The sequence below is a fragment of the Bemisia tabaci genome, chromosome 2, assembly GCF_918797505.1.
Source record: "Bemisia tabaci chromosome 2, PGI_BMITA_v3".
NCBI classification, from domain to species: domain Eukaryota; kingdom Metazoa; phylum Arthropoda; class Insecta; order Hemiptera; family Aleyrodidae; genus Bemisia; species Bemisia tabaci.
In genome coordinates, this window is record NC_092794.1 from 15,450,194 (window position 1) to 15,470,407 (window position 20,214).

Below are 20,214 nucleotides of genomic sequence, written 5' to 3' on the forward strand. Positions count from 1 at the left end.
TATTAAGATCCGTCCAAACAGCAACTTTCTACGTTCAATATTAACAGGGATATCGCGCTTTGAAAAATTCGGTCAATGACATCATTATCCGCGGTAGTGACACCCTTGGTTTCTTCCGCCTTGCTTTCATCCGAGTTAAGCGTTGAGTATTTGAGTAACCAGAGGAAATGTGTGTTTCCTTGACTGATTTTGGATTTTGCTGGAATGTCGCGACGCCATATATTTGTGCTTACCTACGTCACGACCATCTCCTTATTTTTCTCTGAGTGGCGTTCTCACTGTACAAAAGCCTAGCTAGATACCTTTGCTTCATGGAATTTTAATTTAGAAATGCTTTCTAACCCCCCCCCCCCCCCAATCTTTCGAGACAAGAGTTGTAATTTTCCCGTTGAAAGAGAGAATCAGTTTTTACGGCATCTTATTAACGATCGATGGCACTCACAAGGTTTTGAATTTCGACCCTTCATGTTCAATTTTTCCTCTAGAATGTTCAAATCTATCAGACGTCCAACAGCCACTCTTAAAAAAGTTATGCTCTTTTAGGGGGTAATTTCATCTTCTCATTTATCGTGGAGAAAATTAAAATGTACTCTTACAAATAATAGAAAAACTGATTTCACACGCACATAATTACTTCCGTCGCAAAGAAACTGTTAGTTAAAACAAAACATTCCATCACGACCAAACCACTGCTTTAATCGCGACTTCCTTGTCACGACGAAAAGTTTGCTTAGCATTATGAGTCGCTTCTCTGACGCAACAATTTCTAAAAGCAAGAAAAAAGTGCCGAGGATACGATTTCCTTATGATGATGAATCCAATTTCCTCAATGTGCCCTACCCACTCCCATTGCTCGGATGCAGATAAAGGGATTCAACGTTATTCCACGTCATGATTCAATATCAACGTCACAGAGTGGTTTTTGTCTGCGTGGTATTTTTATGAGATTTACAGGAAATGTACTTGTGGCTGAATCTGTGTTAGGAAACTTTACTTTCCGCGGGAAAAGTTTTTGGTACAGTGACTTTAAGCGACAAGGGTTAAAGTCAGCGAAACTGAGTTTCTAGAGGGAAGCTGGAAACACTCTCTTCAAATGCCACAAAACGAGAAACAAGGTACGCGTTGTTTTTCTTTGTCTCTGTCACTTGGAAGTGCACTGAAACTTTTTCGTAAGCCCAATTCACAGTATCTAAGTTTTCATTCAATTTTTCACACAACAAAATTAGCTAAATATTATTGTTAGGATTTTGATTGAACCTGATCGTCATCAGTATCCATAAAACTAAATCACGTAGAAGTTATGATTTTGTTAGTAATTAGTACTATGGATGAAATCCTCTAACTTTTTATGGAACCAACTATTATGATGAACAATAATACCTGCTTGATGTTTTTACTTTTTTTTTCTTAAAATCATCGTTTACGGGAACATTTTAGGGAATATGAATTATCAATTTTGTTTTATCCTTCATGGGAACGTTAAAAGGAAATGTATGGTGTGGAGAAGTGCTTCGTAAGAAAAACTGATGAATTAAAATTACTATAGTGCCACTGCATAGGAGAATTTTTGCGAACATTTTGGTGCACAAATTTAAATTAAATTTATGAAGGTTTCAATATTTTGATTAAAGCAGGACAGCTAGGAAAGTTTCGTGGAGAATATTGGTTGATTTTTTCTGAAAGTGCCCACATGAAACACCCTTGTATGGACGCACTCAACTAAGAATAATAATAAAAAAAACCCTATTCACCTCTTTTCCTGTGAATGCTTACACATCTTGACTTTTAACTCGTTTTAGAGTTATTTTAACACTCCGCTCACTCAGTCAGCAACAGTTTTGTAAAAGAAAACGATAATATTTTATTAGGTTTTTAAAACACGCTTTGACCGTGGCGGGCTGGAATAATGCATCAATGCACTCGCGTTTGATCTGGTATTTGCAGCCAAGTTGGAGTTCGACAGAGGCTGTTCGTTCATGCGATTCTTTTTTCACGCGTCTCGCTGGACCAGTAGCGAGTCGTGAATGATCGACTATCGATATTTCCCCATTTGAAGTTATGGTAAAGAATCGATTGTTAAAGTGTTCGTTGCGAATACCGTGTCTATCGATCCTTTTCCATAGGTTTTAATGGCGGACCAATCGATGTATCGTAAAGCATGCCACGCCAGGCGTTGGACTGCTCAAAAAGCACGCTCAGCTCAGGGCTCTCAACACATCTGTTGTGCAGTTCTGCCAAATGGAAAGAAAAATCATCCGTTTTCAGTTGTAAAGTCCATCAGAAGTAGACGCTGCCCCGCGCCGTTTGTCAACGGTAATTCGTACATTAATCGGTCTAATGAAACCGTTTCTCGTCGTCCGTAAAATATAAAAATTCATCATATTGGAGTTCTTTTATGACCTGCCTAGCCGGCAGAGAGATGCAAATAAAACGAAATTCAAATGCCGTGCCGGAGACAAAGCGAAGGGACATGTCGAGGCCAGTGGCGTGGCGTAAATGGACCACTAGACAAGGTACGAATTTCAGCATTTTGATACATGTTTCTTAATCAAAATTTTACGTAGAATACGATACGCACAGCAAAATTTACCGAAATTAACTCCTTACGAAGATATTTAATGATTCTTAATGCGTGAATTCAAACCACCCGCTCATGAAAACTCAATGGTCTACGTGATTCACATCGCGCGCTAAACGTTATCATGACAGTCTCTGCGATATAAAAATCTGGCAACCTCAATCTTGACGCTTTGGCTCAGTTATAGCAAATTGCTAATAGTTTGAACAACACATGATGGGAAATGAACATTGCTCGATTGAGAAGCTTGCTGAAACCGTTGTAGTGGGCGATTTGACTCACGTAGAGTTTTGAGTTTCTTGTGAGCGGGCAGTTCAAATTCCTCGTAACCAATGTGAAATAAAAACGTTAATATCGTCGTTAGGAGTTGGTTTCCGTAATTTTCGTTGTGTGAATCGTTTTCTACGTGAAATTCTGGTTAAGAGACATGTATCAGATCGCTTAAATTCGTACCTTGTCTAGTGGTCCATTGCGATATATCGATTGTTATGCCATTTAAACCTAAGGAAAAGGATCGATAAACAGGGTGTTCGAAGCGAACACCTTAATAATCAATTCTTTTCCATAGGTTTAAATGGCATAACAATCGATACATCGCAATTCACGCCACGCCACTGGTCGAGGCCGACTTTCGAAAGAGCAAATGGACCGCGTTGAGCAGAAACGAACCAAGCCACATCAGCCACTCCGCCGTGCTGAGGAGAAACGCCGTATGAACATTCGAGAGTTGCCACATTTCCCCGAATAAAACATGTACTTTTGAGAAAAGTTTTGCATATTTTTCCCTGGAATTTTCAGGTATTTTTGATGAAATCGTAAACAAAATTACCTGAAAAACTGGAGGAAAAATATTGACAATTTTCTCGGTAAATTCGAGTTTCCTTGAAGGAAAAATGGCAACGTCTGAAGGCTCATACGGCTGTGTTCCTTAGCACGACAGCACTGCCAAATTTAATTGGGCAAATTGATTTTTTACATGATGACGCTTGTGCGGATTTTCGGGCATGAAATATGATAACGTGATTTGAGGACTGATTCTGACAACAGCCGCGGACTCTGTGAAGGAGATCTGATGAGAGATGAAAACGCTCTTTGTCAAACGCGATCAAATTTTCATAAATTAGTGGACAACTTCATCAATTTGATATGAAAATTGACCGAACTTGATCGAGTTTCAATCAAGTAGGTCCATCGTTGCAGAATAGTGCGTATCTGCATTCTTTCCCGAGAGCAACACTGCCATGGTGAGGAAACACCATATGGACGTATGCATGCTAAAAGGAACTATTTCGCAGGCAAACGCTATGCACATAGTTCCTTTTAGTATAAATACGTATACGTCCATATGAACATTCGAATGCTGTCGAATTTCACCCGTCAAATACTCATTTTTGAGAAAAGATAATAATATTTTTCTCTGAAATCTATAGGTGCTTCGTATACGACCGATCTGTTTGACCAAATCTCACACGCGGAAATCCGCCTATAGTCTCTACGTCTATTAATAACGGATATATTACCTTATTACCTCGTGAGGTTGGCAGGAAATTTGAGAGAACAGAGATCTGAGGTCCGCAATGATAGAGTGCGTCAGATCATGAGAGTCGAAAATGATATCGTATTCGACGTCATGACCAAACAGCTTGTCTGACATGGTCATGTCAACAGGATGACGAGGGAAAAGCTGCCGAAGAATGCTTGATTGGGTTCCTCCTGGAAGGAGCCAAAGGGGACACCCAAGGAAAGTGTGACACCAGGGGGAGTTAGAGGAAATGAGGGCGTGGCAACTCCCTGGAGGACTTTGGGAGAACAGGAGACTTAGGCGGCTAGGCGTCGCAGAGCGCCAAAGAACGCTGTGGACGCGGCGTATGTATATGTAGAGATCTTGTGACTTACTGTTGATCTACAATTTGAAATAATCAAAACACGAAAGTGTGACGAGTGGAAGTGACTCATTCTAAATAGTTCCGACCTTATAAAGGAGGAACGACATAACGTGCGAACCCGAAATCGCCGCGACGTGTCGCGGGGTCCGACTCGCACTATGACGCTTCATCTCTTATGTTTATGCCCCGCCTCCGCGTCTTTGATGTGCGTCACGTCGCTCCCTATGCAAAAACAACGTAAACGCAACGCGAACCTGGTGGCGATACGCGGTTTCCGCTAAACGCTCGGACGCCGACCGCACGCAGTGCAGGGCGCCGACGAAGATTAAACCGGGCTCCGAGGGCTCCGAACAGCACGTCTCGATGATAACGCCGCCCCGGGAGGGGGGAGGGGGAGGGGGTGGTCCGCGATCACGGGCAGAGGCGCTCGGCTGCGGCTCGCGGAATATTCACCATTCAGCGATGAAACGTAAACGGTGTTGATTAAGTGGCGGTCCCTGAGGCCTCCGCCGACCGCGGCTCAACTATGCCCTCGCCCAACACGTGCGAGTCGTGCAAAATTAAAACCCGCCCGCGTTGCCATGCTCCCCGACAACGATTTTCCTCAACGCTACTCAAAATTTTAAACGCCAACTTGTAACAAAGCTCAAGCGGCAGTTACACCTGAGCTAGACGCTAGACGTCGAGCGATCGAAATCCTGGTTTCCTCTCAATGTTTCACTTTCAACAAGCGCTTGTAACTCGTAGGTGTATCTGGGTCTTAAAAGTATGCCCACTGAGCAAAAGTTGGTCTCGGTGGCTCTCTTTGTATAGGTAAAACAGGCAACTTAGGTTAAGTTAGGTCATACCACTAAACTAACGCTGATGCGGTGCAAGGAGTATCATGCGAGGATGAAGGCGCGTCAAGCCGAGCGACAACAATCATTCTATTTCAAACTCGTCATGGAATTTTTTTTTTTTTTTTTTTGAGCCGAGGATTTTCACTTTCAACAAGCGCTTCTTGTAACTCGCAGGTGTATCTGGCCTTAAAAGTACGGCCACTGAGCAAAAGTTGGTCTCGGTGGCTCTCTTTGTATAGGTAAAACAGGCAACTTAGGTTAAGTTAGGTCATACCACTAAACTAACGCTGGTGCGGTGCAAGGAGTATCATGCGAGGATGAAGGCGCGTCAAGCCGAGCGACAACTATCATTCTATTTCAATTTTGTTATGGCATTCTTTTTGAGCCGGGGATCAAAAAATGCTGAAATTGTTGGCGCAAAAAGTGAGGTAAAGAAAGAATTTCATACTTCTCGATGCGTCCAAGGTGAAATCTGAATCATTTTCCAAAAAGAACAAATCTTCTCTCGCTTAACCTTTCGGTGCTTTCTCAAAAGTTTATGACGGATTCATTGTAAAAAATCCGTAACAAGTTCCGTACATGGACAGAAAATGGAGAACAGGTTTACTTGGGTTCCCATCATCCGACCACTGTTGATAACAGGAATATGAGCATACAGGTCATGCAAATCCCTGAACTGGTATCCATGCTAGAGGTATGCTTCGTTGCCAAAACATGACAGTCTTAAATTTGTCTTCAACTCACGCATGCCCATACTTCAGGAAGGATCTTCCAAAATACGTAATTTTCTCCGCGGTAGATTCCTGTTGAAAGCCTGTGGATATACATACACGTAAAACGCTGCTCACGTGAAAATTGAGATACGCCCTTACGTCAGAGGGGTGACGATATGATCATACCCTTATGACTTATTGACAGCTAAATTCAGTCTACGTCCTAGCTTTTGTAAAAAATGAGCTTCCTTGTCACACGTGTGCAGGAAAATTCTAGTGAAACCAAAAACTATATTTGATTATTTCATAATAAAAACAAGTTTTAAAGACTGAGGAAGTCTGTTAATGGCTATGTAAGGTTCGATTGCAAGTTTACTATAAAAATAATAAAAAAAAAACCCACGCGTGTAAAGTAGTGCTGAAGTAATTTTCATTATTATTCTCCTTCATTGAAGGATAGACTCTGCTCTGAAGACGTGATTTTGGTCGAGTAAAAAAAAACCATGCAATTAACGGGCAAGAAAAAGAAATTAAAAGAGTCAGAGGGTTGGAGACGTGCGAGGGTGCGTGTCCGGGAGCGATAGCCGTGTGGTCCGCGCCTCGCGGAGGAAGGGGGCGGTGAGGGGGGAGGGGCGGTGCGGAAATCCAATTGTCCGCGTAATACAAATGGGCGGACACTGGGGAACGGGGTGATAGGGCCGGGGCGATGGGATGATAGGGCGGCCGACACCGCAATTTGCGTCCCCGTAAAAACAAACACCCTGGAGCCAGCGGCGAGCCGTGAATGATCGATTATCGATATTTCTCCATTTGAAGCTATGGTAAAGAATCGATTATTAAGGTATACCCTGTCTATCGATCCTTTCCCATGTGTTTAAATGACAGATCAATCGATATATCGCAAAGCACGCCACGCCACTGCCTGGAGCCGCGCCGACGGCGACGCCGGCCGAAAGAGTGGAACCCCCTCGGCCAAGGTAATGATGACTGTAATTGAGGTGACGTGTCGAGTTTTCGAGAGCCGGGCCATCTCGTTGCCATATTTTTCCGTCCCTTTCGTGGAAATCATTTTTCTTCATTCGGGCTCGGGGTTACGGTGGGCAGGCCAGTCGCGAGGGGTGCAAAATGTTCGCAGCCGCGACGGGCGTCAACCCTACAGGTGCCGAAGCGTCTCCCTTCTCTTATATATTTTAATTTTTGAAAGGGTTCCTTAAGTTCTCCCTCTTCTTCTATGTACCTTTTCTGTTCTGCTTTTCTTCCTCTCGTTCGTCCTCTTGATCTTCTCCTTCTTTTTCCTCAATTTCTTCCTCTTTTCTTTTCCATCTTTTCCTCTTCTTCCTCTACTTCTTTACATTGCAAGCATTTTAAAAATTCACTGCCAGTTTCCACCCAAACAATAAAACTGCGCATCTACGAGAGCCGATCCAAATCGCAACGCAAGCTTTTGGGCAAGAATTTTAGTGCCGTCCAGTATTCCCTGCATTTTAATATCATCATGATTGCATTTTGACAGTGAACAACTTCTTCGACCAACTTCCGAAACTTACTGAACAGTAAATTATGAACAGATGGTGCGACTTCAGATAAAAGTTCTAAGTCACTTCTATGCGTTGAACGCCTTGGCACCATGATAATGAACAAAAATATGCTCCTGAGTTAGAAAACGCGTGAAATTCACCTCTTAGATGTGCGTATCAGATTGCACGCGAAATGCTGAACAAACTAATTAGACTTTTAATGAAGAAAATCTTGCAAAATGACGTTGTACTCATCGAATGTGTATAGAATACATTCCAAACTCACTTTCCTCCTTAGTTAAGTAAAAAATACTCGATGAATTGAGTAAAATTAATTACAATTATAAGTGAGAAGGATTCATTACAAATCGCGAGATTTTATGTTGAAAATACTAAATGAATTGAGTAAAATGAATTACAATTATAAGTGAGAAGGATTCATTACGAATCGCGAGATTTTATGTTCATTCAAGTGAGGTTTTTCAAATAGCTCTCTGGATGAATCTGATCGCCACCAACAGCAAAAAAGGGCCCACGAGCAAGATAAATTTGAAAATGGGTGAAGAATGGACCACAGGAACTGTGCGTTTTTTACTGTAAGTTAGATATTCGTGATAATTTCGAAGCAACTCATAAGCGATTTTTACAGATGATACAGAGTCGATTCAGATGGCGGTATTTCTTGTTTGCAAAAAACTCATTTAAGTCGGTGTGACTGTAAATGAGACTTCAATTTAATGAGAGCCCCATTTTGACTCATCATACTGTACTTGTTTTTAATAACTTAAAAAGTATTTTCGAGGAATTGACATTTCTCCGTTCGGTCCGCAGAGCAGCCCTAATACATCACAAATAAAAAAGCTGAGTTTTTTCCACGATGAAGAATGCGGCAAAGGAAGCCGGAAGAGCCATCGGACCACCGTTGCCGAGTGAGGATCATACGTTAAAGTGATCATATTAACTTGATGTAATGCCAGTAAGATCAACGGTGACATTTGACAACACTGTTTGAGCCTTCTTCCGGAAAGCCTGGGGCTAGATTGGTCGCTGATAAAATTTCCTCGAAAAGCGGTCGTTCCTTTGAAACAATCATGAGTCTCTCTCTCTCTGTCTCTTCCCTTCCTCTCTGTCACTCTCTCGTTAGTCGTTCCCGCGATAATGGAAATTATGGATTGATGGATGGCAGATAGAGACAACTTATTCAATTACTCGTATCAAACATAAATTCAGCAAAAGCACCCATTCTTGGACTCTACCTAAAGGCGCACGAGGAGAAGTATCATATCAGAACATTCGTGATTGGGAAGGAAGTAACATGCAAAAAAAACGAAAAATGTCAATTTCATTGAAGAAAAAAAGAGATGAATTTGGATGACAAATTTAATTTCAGAAACAGGGTTCTCATATCAGTATCCAAGGGCCAAAAATTACCCAACTCTTTTATTTGTTCAGGGCCGGATTAAGGGGGTGGCCACATGGGCCGCGGCCCATCCCATGGCGGCAAATTTTGCAATTTTTTTAAACATAGGTATAAAACAAATCGGATTCAGAATAAAAATTACAAACGAGAAAAACGTCTTTCGGCGACACAAGAGACGGCACCTTTAATTAGTCGAGTTAAGGGAGAAACCAAACACGCAATTTGGCATGGAGCGACGCGGCGCAGAGAGCAATGCTGATAAGGACTTGAGATGAAAAGGAGAAGTCCTCAGCGCGGCGGTCGGCATGTAACACACATTTGAATCCTGCAAGACTGCATGAATACTTCACGCATTGCGTCAAATACAGTGCGGTCAGCAGCGGTCAACGTGAAACGCATAGCCCCTACAAGACTGCAAGAATACTTCACGCATTGCGCCAAACGCAGTGCGATCAGCGCGGCGCAGCGGCGGATGTTAAAATTATTAAACCACATTTATGTTTGTTCTTGCATGATTTTTACGTTCGTTTCTTACAAATGGAAGGCCTTGTTCAGCACGAGATAGGTTTACGGAACTGAACTTTTGCTATTAGTGTTGACAGGGCTTTCGCAAAAATTTGTCCAACACGAGTAAACGCGTGTTATGCACCCCTCCCCACCCCCTCCGGCACGTTCACTTGATGGTTTTTATTGATGTTTCAAAACGAATGAAAAATGGAATGAAAAACGAATGAATGTGGCGGCAAAATACAGGTGGCCCATGGGCGGCAAGTAGGTAAATCCGGCCCTGTATTTGTTATGACTTTAGTCGACAAAATGTGCCAAAATTAGCGAAAATAATTATAGATTTAAATTAATAAATCTAGAAAACTACTCGCAGCCCGCGATTTTCCCATAGCTGCCGTGTTAAAAATTGCCGTTTGGTCCGCACTCGGTTCACACTTTCGGGGAACAAGGCGTTCGGAATGGCCCGTTCATGGATTGACTTTATCGGCGCTCCAGCACTTCGCGACTCTACTTTACTCTATGCTTTAACGAAGTGGCGGCTTGGTGGCACAAATGGACTGCACTTTGCAATTTGGAACTATAAATTCTGGCTCTTTTGGAAAAACACTTATGAGCATAGGAAAACTAATGGCACATACGTCATTTTTAAACCGGGCTAGAATTTATAGTTCCAAACTGCAAAATGTAGTCCAAATGGAGGAGGCGGAAATTTAGTAGAGAGGAAGAGTACAGTGATGCTGTTCATTGCTTATCGAAGACTTGCAAACTATTTATATTTTATTTTTTATCTTTTTTTACCAAACATCATAGAACCTCGCGATAATGATCAATGTCTTTATATTAAACGAAAATCACACCGGAAGTTCTGGAGATATTTTCAAACCTCATACATACGTGGAACTACATTTACATTTACATCCCTAATTCAAATCAGCGGAGAATCGAATTGCGGAACTACAAATTGATCAAAACTGACCATATGCATCTCATTCGTTTTGGATAATTGAGATTAATAAATGCTATCGGTTTTATTAAACGGGTATTCATATTGAAACGGGAGAGTCAAATGCCAATTAGGGCTTTGAATCAACTCGAAGATGAAATCGCACAAAAATCTGAACGCAGATTTATCTGTGTAAACGGTAGGAAGAGATTGCAAATAATGCACCGCAACAGACTTGTGGCACTCTCTCGATGTCAATTACTCAATCACGAATTCAGATCACTGCGAACTCATATGGAATTTCCATTTTAGGATAACCCGCCTCTCCTTTGATGGATAATTTACTCAGTTGAATTTCCTATGAAGGCATCTTTAACAAGCTGCCAACCATGAAAAGCTGTTAATAATTTACGAACCGAGTTGCAAGTGTTGCCAGTACTTACAAAAAATTCTCTTTTCCCCCAGGAATGTTCGTTAAATCACCGTCTCCATTTGTGCTCACTTCACCAACAGCGCATGTCATACTTTTCTCCCGAGAAGGGATCATATTTAAGGTGTTCTTCCACGTTTCGGATGCTCAAAGACTCGCAGTATTACACGCCTTTTATCCAGAAAGCTCCCTCTTAAAGACGGAGAGCATGCACTCATCAACAGAGCTTGATTCCTAATTACAATAGAGCTTCGAGTCATGACCCCATTTGAAGATGGAAAGTAGATTCATGTGAAGCTATGTGCTCAAATAGGATTTCTTCAGTTGATTTTGCAGAATATTATTAATTGCCTTCCGCTATCAAACATTATGAGGACTTTATTTTCCCTTTTGTGACTGAAACATAAATCTGAAACATACGGCCAGAGATTCTCTGATTGATGATGATTGTTCTCCACGGTTTTTGGCAAACTTCGTTGTTTCTTTTGATGTTGCCAAATTTTCGTCGATTTCATTTTTACCTAAAGAATTTTGGAAATTTCATACAAAAAAGGCACTTATTTTTCTCTTGATCTCATGCGAAAATTAGAAAAATGTTCGATGAAAATTATGCAGATTTATTCGTGTATATAATTGGGTTATTTGAATTAATTTCGCAACCTTGGTACGGTCTTACGTTCCTTCCTGCGGGAAGCGGCGTTTTGTATAAAGCGCATATTTTGGAGAAGCAGAAAATCATCCGCAAGAAAACAATTAGAGTAGTTCACAGGCATAGGGACTTTGACTAATAAAGGTCAAATTTCCAATGGAGCAATTTTGGCCCTTATACCTTTCCTTTTGCATACTTGAAATGGAATACATTTTGCAATTAGGAACTACAAATCCTAGCCCGGTTTAAAAACAACGTATGTACCATTAGTTTCCCTATGCTCACAACTGTTTTTTTCAGATGAGCCAGAATTTATAACTATAAATTCTGGCTGATCTGAAAAACAGACACAGATTCTGGACATTGCAAAAAGCAGTCCAAATGTAGTTGTGTTCTTTCATTTGGAGAACGACGATAAAAAAACAAATTTTCTGTAAAAAGCGGTAACTCTCATACCCGTCCGTTTTCAAGGATGAAATGTATATCTCAATGCGTTAAAAATGAAATCCAGAACCATAGCAGCAGACAGTACACTTCCTTTATCGAAAAATACATTTCGCTACATCTCGGGGTTTTTCTAAAAGATCTGAGGTCATGATCAAAGCATCGCTGCTGAGAAATGAAAAGTCAATAAGCTGTCGACATTTGGACTTGCGAGCTGCCAGTCACCACTCCCAAGCATTCAGCTTTCTGAGGGAGCTAAATTGAGAAAAGTCCATAACATAAACAACTGTGGCTCAAAAGGAACCGGTCAAAACCATTTATGTGAGAAAGCAGCGGAGTAACTCCGCGGGTTGTGCATCGGGATCAGAATGAAAGGCTCGCTGAACAAACACACGTGATTAACTTCTTATTTGTTTTAGAAATAAATAGCAGGCAATCAAGGGTTCCTAATTCATCAGAAAAATAAATAAAATACGATGAAAGACAAAACCGGTGAGGTTAACCCTGCCGCAGTGCTCAAACTTGTTAACGAGCGTGTTTGTCGAATTGTGCCGATGCCGTTGGATTAATTCTCGAGAGCGGCGTTCAGCCAAGACTGAGAATCCTCTCTTTTCTTTGAAATTTACGACTGCATACAAAAGGAAAAAAGGGGTTAAGGGGTCCCCTTGGTTCATGGGTTTTCATGAGGGTTTTTTTTCTTTGAAAAAAATTTAAGTTTCAAAACTCGAGGTAGTAGTATTGCTGCAAAAGATTCTAAGGTTTTGCTATTAGGTCAAAAAATTGGATTTTAAAATTGCGACAGAAATCCCTTTAGTGTCCTGAAGAATGGCCAAACAATTTCAAGTCAATATAACCTCAGTTTGATTTGACATTTTGAATATTCTTTGTTTTGAAATGCTGGGTAGAGCATTTTTCATACTGAGAACGCGACTCGAATTTGGACATATTTCTGCCAATCGGAACTATGTGCGTTATGACGTGAGCCCTTTCATGCATATATTCTTATGGGTCTCACGGCTCGTGTCTTACTGCACATAGTTCCGTTTGGCAGAAATGCGTCCATTTGGTACTCTGTGGGCCAAGGTCCTTTTTTCCGTGGATGGTCAATATTTTTTTTTTTTTTTTTTTTTTTTTCTACTTCAAATAGCCCTCAAGGGCCAATATGTTCCAATTTATTTGGAGAAATAGTTTAAGGAATCATCAGTTATAAATAATTAACCGTCTGACACGTAACTGAGGTACTAATTTGAACAAATCTGAATGCAATAAAAAATGAAATTTCAATATGTTTTGACTACATGTATATGAAATTTTTTTCTTAAATACTTTTTGTCGCAAAGATGTAATGGAGGGCAAGCGAAATGTTATTTTCCTGAGCCGTTGAATCTTAGGGTTCTCAGTGCGGCAACTCACTACTCTGAAAATCTGACTGCAGTTTCTTTTACACGAGGAACTCGTATTATCGTGCTCCTTGATGTACACGGCTAGTTTTACGGAAAATATATGAGGAGCTCAGTTTACGGAAACGGGTATTACGGGGATCCTTCATGCAAGGAAAAACAATCGTGAGAAATCAAATTGTGAAACGATGAATTTTCCCCGAAAAAAAGTCGAAGGGCGTCACAAATTTCCGGGTTGTAAAACAGTTTTCTCAAAATAAATATAACCACTCTTCCAGCGTTGCCTCAAAGGGTAAAAAATCTCATCTTCATCAAAATTTCTAGCGAGAGAAATGCATTGAGACATGAGACCTGAGACCCATCAGAATATATGCATAACAAGGCTCGCGTCATAATGCATATAGTTCCGTTTGATAGACATACGTCCAGTTGTCGATCACATTAGGGGTCTTATTTCCCCTCATACTTCACCCTCCCCCCCAAACCGCCCCCACCGAAGAAAAATCATCCTTTTTTTCTTGGAATGCGCTCAAACCTAATCTGACGGTTCTTGGAAAGCTTGGACGTTTACGGACGCCGGAATCACACTGCTTACATCGTTTGTGCGAAGTCTCTGAAATATGCTGTCTCTGCATGCAATGACTTCATGCCTAGCGACGCTGTGTAGAAGAGAATCTGTTCGTCATTCGATACGTCAAACAGGTGCGATTGTATATCGATATCGATTGGTTCAGTATGTAAACATAGCTTCTAAAGTCAATTGAGTAATCTGAGGGAACGGGTTTCTTGTGATAGCTGTTTAAATCTTTTGAGTATAAAATAGTGATGCAAAGTGATATTGTTAGGAATTTTTCAGTTTTTCTAATTAAATCTTAAAATTTTCGTTTGACGTAATCTTCTATTGTAATCAACCAAACGCTACATCGTATCATATCGTTTGGTTCAAAACAATAGAACATAACCACAACAAAAATTTTAAGATTTAAGTAAGAAACGCTGAAAATTAGAAAACTCCTAACAATTTCACTTTACACTGCCATTTTACACTCAAGAGAATAAAAAATCTATCACAAGAAACCCGTTCCATCAGTTTACTCGATTGAATTTTGAGGCTACGTCTACATGTTGAACCAATCGATATCGATACAATCTCACCCGTTTGATGTATCGAATACGATCCCTAACACGACGTGGATTCACCTCGACGTCGCACAGTCGTTCGGGTCAATTAGAGACGTCGGACATGAAATTTTCGACAAAAACATGCAAATTTTGACTTTCATTCCGTCACATTTTGAATTTCAAAGGGTGCTTGTAGAAGAAAATTTTACGAGGAAACCAGTAAAACCACTTTTAAAACCTCAAAGTTTTGTATAAACGGAGTTATAGGCGTTTAAAGTTTCAAAATTTTGTCCGACCTCTCCCATTACTGGAAAAAAATACATTGGATATAGAGTCCAGACTCTTGAAAATATCGACAAGAAAAAATACTCTTGATTCAATCGGATTGTTGCTTAAATCAAGAACCAAGCCTCTTAATTTGAGCGGATTTCCTTTTCATTTAAGGAAAAATTCTGATTGAATAAAGAGTATTTTTGCTTGTCAATGTTTTCAAGAGTCTGGACTCTAGATCCAATGTGGGGTTTTTTTTTTTTTTTTCCAGTGATCGACTCGTCCCAGTGTGCGTCGGCTCTCGTCCGACATCGCAACCTCCCCGCTGGCAGCGATGCAACTCGGCAGTTGCGATGCGGGAAAATTGGGTTGATGCACTTAGGTATAGGATGTGAAGATATTGAATGAATATTGCTCTGCAAGAATTGCAAATTTTCGTCCTACCTTGTAAGCTCGCACGTGAGATACATCAAGCAGACAGCGGCGCCCCGTCTTCCGATACGTGCTCCGAGCCGTTCCGTTTTCGCCGCAGCCATTCCTTACGGGATGAAAGTTCAAGTGGAAATAGCAGGTGGGAAAGCACCTCATGAAAAATACGGGTATCACCTTAGCGCCATTTTTTCTTACGTCTCGCCGACTACATGCAAATCATGATGGACTGCTGAACTAGGTTAGGAACTAGGGGCCGTGTTCAATGATGTTCTGTAAGTGGCTCATTTTCCAGAGACAGAGTGTCTACTGTTACCCTATCAGTGAAATTCCTCGCTTTTTTAGTACCTTAAATGGAGAGATGGACGTATTTCTATCAAACGAAACTATGTGCATTATGACGTGAGCCCTGTTATGCACATATGATTATGGGCCTCAGGGCTCATGTCTTAATGCACATGGTTCCGTTTGATAGAAATAAGTCCAAATGGTATAGTTAAAAAAATATTCCTCGCTTTTTAGTATCTTAATTGGAGAAATGGGCGTATTTTTATCAAACGGAACTATGTGCATTATGACGTGAGCCCTGTTATGCACATACGCTTATGGGTCTCAGGGCTCATGTCTGAATACACATAGTTCCGTTTGATAGAAATACGTCCAAATGGTACCATTGAAAAAATTTGTTTGCGTTTTTAGATATTTTTCAGTGCTGGTTGCATAACCGGACCCTAAAAGTAATGACTCGTATTTGTCAAGGATTTGACTACCTCACGAAATTGAATGAAATATTTCACGGGAATGTTAAATCCATCATATGTTCTTTCGTTTCATGTCACCTTGCATATGGTTTACAATTTGATTAAGGGTAGTTTACGGAGGCTTTTGTCGTAGAATCATCAAAAAGACAATTTTTACAACCTTAAGCAAAATTCAGCATTATTAACCTGGGAAATGGATCCTTGCGAGGAGATAAAATGATTTTCCACCAAAAAAAGGACAGAATATTAAAGAAAAATTTCATAATTATTTTTTTAAACTTTCAGGGTTGCAGCGTCCTTTTATTTGATGAGGTGATTTGTTCGGTGTTCGGCATTGACTGCTCTTAGCAAATTTACGAATACGAGGATTCAAATGAAAAAAGAATTTTTAGAGGATAAGATTCTTCGGAAATTTTTCATAAAACTCGGGTTTTTTTGTTTTTTTTTTTTCTTTTCCACTGCGAGGAAAGCTTTCATCGGCCAGGCAGATTGTTTAGAACCGAGTGTGACTTAGTCGTAGAAAGAAATGCTGCATTACGTCGCGACTAAAATCATGACATCACGACAGTCAAATGAGTCCATCAGAGAGTTTACATAGTTCTCTGCATCTCTCATAAACCTACTCTTACTACTCACTAAACCTACACAAGAATATGAATAAGGTCGGACGTTAATTAAGTGCTTTTTCCCCGATATGATGAAAGAGGTAGTGGGCCCTTTGTCGGCTCTCCTGGTCGATTGTCGAATACCCAGTTATCGAAGGTCCTGCATCGATTCATCCCTATCCTAGCAATCTTATCTATCGATCAACCGTCATCGAAACATTAAACGATGAGATTAATCGATTACGACCATTCGATAACATCTCGACGACGTAGGCGCTGATGAGCATTCGCGGGGGCCGCGAGTCGCTTATTTGTCGTCGCTAGAGTTCGCGTGCCGATTAATTTAATCCAGCACGATTGCCACTCCCCCGCCCCAGGGAACTTTATATCAGGAGATATTAAAAAGATAACGCCATTAACATCAATCTCCGAGTTTAAAAGAGGTTAAATTCTTTCTGCCGGGCTGCGCTAGAACAATTTGAGCTCGCCACGCGCTCACAGCCCCATATTTAGGGCCCTGTTAATCATTCGGATCTGAAGTATGGCTTTTGAAAAGTCTGAAAATAAATTATGCTCATTTCCTCGGTTGGTTGTTAAATAACAATTTAGATACCATCGCAACTTCTTCCCTCCCGCCGAGTTTAGAAGTTGAAATAATTATACGCTTCGACTCGATGGGGAGGCACGGGAGAGACAACGAAGGGGTTTCCACGTCGAAATGCATCCCGCAGCAAATACATCGACGCTCCGGCTTATTAGGTCTAGGAGCTCTAATTGCAGCTTTCAAAATCACGACTCCTATTTTATTGTTTCAGCGACCGAGTATCACACTTGAAATTTTCAGGGTGAAATTGTTTATTTTGACTATTGAGTGCTCGCTGCTCCGAGGTTGCTGCGCGAGACTTGACAGCCAGCCAATAGACTTCCGTTCTCCGAGTTCATGTAGCAACTTCATGCATTTAGGTTGATCTTTCAGGGTGTGACTACTTCAATTCGTACGCTCTGCTCTGGTTTTTGTTCAAGCATTGAAATGAGGTTAAACAGTGATCCGTAGCGAGTAAAAGATGCAGATGGAGTGGGGTTCAAATTCATTTAAAAGATTGAGAAAAAAATATTCCGAGTGTTAAAACGGTCACATTGACGGGGGAGACCAAGTAGTCATCTGTGAAAGTATGTCCCTCCAGCTTCCTTCTTTTCCAATTCCGCCCATGTCTGCACTATCTCTGTATGGCAAACACCCCGAAAAAAATATGGATGGCTGGGGAACGATACCGCTTATCTACAAACTGACGATTTTACGGGATATAAGGACAGAACTTCGCAATTTTCGTATTAATGTCATTAGGCTTTGTCTCCATGGGGCCTTTTCACGAGATTTGTCCCAGGGAAAAATCCCATTTACGAAGTTGGGAAAAATATTGAGTTAATCAATATTTTTCCCAGTACCATCTACTCCTAGGACCCACTGGGAGAGGAAGAAGAAGTGTAAACGAAGTGCGATATTTTGTTGAATACTCCATTGTTCAGGTTTGTTTAGTTAAAATAATGTGTCTAATTGTCAATTGAGTGCAATTATTATTTTAATCCCGGTTAAACACTCGACTTCATCTAATTTATCTTCCCGCGCAAACTAGACTCAGGACCGTATGAGCCTCGTCCCGTGGAGACGGTAACTGGGAAAAATCCCTGCAGAAGTTTCATTCCTGCGATTCGAACTTGGGACAAATCCCATGAAAACGTCCCGTGGAGACAAGGCCTTGGAGCGCTCCTATGCGGAATTGGAAAAAACTAACAAAATCAGTCTGCGTATATTATATTGTAGAATACAGCAAAGTGGCCAATGGAGAATTTGCACGCAAATTTTTTATTGCTTCATCTGAAAGTGCCCGAAGAGCTGATTTTGCAGTATTTTTCATTATTTTTTTTCTGCAATGGAAAATGGTATAAAAATAGGTTTAAAAGTGAGAAAATGCACCATTTAATGACGTCATCTGGCGGCATTTCCCATTTAAACACATGCATTTTCGCAGATTAGGTTATTTTGTCGTATTTTCTCCAATAATCATTCGATTTATGAACCAAGGGTATCCTCGTATTCGGCTCACTTGGTGGCATCCACTTTGACACGGAATTCATCAAATTTCAGACACATGCAAATTCTCCATTCATTTTCGCCAAAATTGTTAGTTAGGCGGTATTATTCCTCAGCTATCGACGTACAATAATGAGTTGAAGGAATGTGGCTTACCTTTAGCGTAAAATGAGAAGACTGACACGGTGAAGACGAAAAGCAGAGGCATTTTGTGGGTCTCAGTTGGACGGGGCACTTGGTCGAGCGGAGAGGAGTGTCCTTGGCCACTTGGACATCGCGACACCGCGGAAAATCGCCTCTTCGGAGAAGAGCACTTCACGCGGGAACACCGACGGCACGGGCGTTCATTCCCAACCCGAAGTCGTTTCGCCGCGAAGCACCCGCGTGTCCATTGCGTCACAAAACCGCGTCGACGGATCACGGCTCCGCGGATGGGACCGGGGCCCACGTCATGAGGTGCATTGAGACCAGCCAATCACGTGGCTCCGTCCGCTCACAGACAGATCCAAGAGTCGAAGGCTCTACCTCATCCTTGCACCCTTATTCCGGGAACATTCGGCGTCTCCTCAACTCGATTTAAGCGACACCTGCAACAGGGATAAGTCATAGATTCATTAGAATTCAAGAAGAAGGAAGAAGAAGAAAGAAGAAGAAGGATGAAAAAGAAGAGGAGGAAGAAGAAGAAGAATTTCAGGAGGATATGTTGTCGGCGTCCTATGCTGCCGTTCTAAGGAAGAACGCCGTATGAGCCATCAGACGCTGCCGTATTTCCTTCAATAAAAACCTAATCGACAGGGAAAATCGTTAATATTTTTTTTTCAATTTTTTCAGACAATTTTGCTCGCAATTTTATGTAAAACGTCTGAAAATTTTAAGGAAAAATACGCACAATTTTCTTTGAAGATACATGTTTTATACGGGGCAATTTGGCAACTCTCGAATGTTCAGGCGGCGTTCTTCCTTAAGCACGACAGTATGGTGTAGTGGTTGTAGCGCTAGCTCTATGATCGGGAGGTCGCAAGTTCGATTCCGGGCCAGGCGACCCGAGTTTGATGGTCTCGGAAAATGGTTGCCTCTGGGACTGGTTACTCAGTTAGGACGGAGGGGGAAGAGACTAAAGCGCGGGAGATTTACCCATGTGGGATATTTGAAGTAGTAAAAAAAAATCACTACTTAACACTACTGCATCACTAGTGCTAAAATCTACTGCTACCAACATGCCGCTCTTATAGCGCTTCAATACGCTCTGTGACACCCAACCGCCACAGTCTTGCGGATGATCTAGGTTCTTTCACTTCAGTGGCGAGGCGTAAATAATCGATTATCGATATGTCTTCATCTGAAGCTGCGGTAAAGAATCGATTGTTAAAGTGTTCGTTGCGAACACCGTATCTATCGATCCTTCTCCATAGGTTTAGATGGCAGATCAATCGATGCATCGCAAAGCACGCCACGCCACTAGTTGAATCTAATGAACATTCCAAAAATCAACCAATAACTGAGAGATTGACTTTCATCATTTCCAGAAAGCAATCGATGCTGACGTAAATTGGGTTCGGTTTGGTCACGCAACTAAACTAACTCTGCGGCAACGCGTGGGGTATCAGGC

The 20,214-nt window shown here is 41.3% G+C and overlaps 1 protein-coding gene across 3 annotated transcripts in view; it reads right to left on the reverse strand.

Annotated features, from left to right (window-relative positions):
• LOC109033638 (zwei Ig domain protein zig-8) overlaps positions 1 to 20,214 on the reverse strand; it is a 460,442-nt gene that overhangs the window by 256,600 nt on the left and 183,628 nt on the right. For all 3 annotated transcript variants that reach the window (XM_072296754.1, XM_072296753.1, XM_072296752.1), the window contains one exon: positions 18,762 to 19,192. In XM_072296754.1, coding sequence (XP_072152855.1) covers positions 18,762 to 18,813 — 52 coding nt within the window. In that variant the 5' untranslated portion in view covers positions 18,814 to 19,192. The remainder of the gene's footprint in view (positions 1 to 18,761; positions 19,193 to 20,214) is intronic.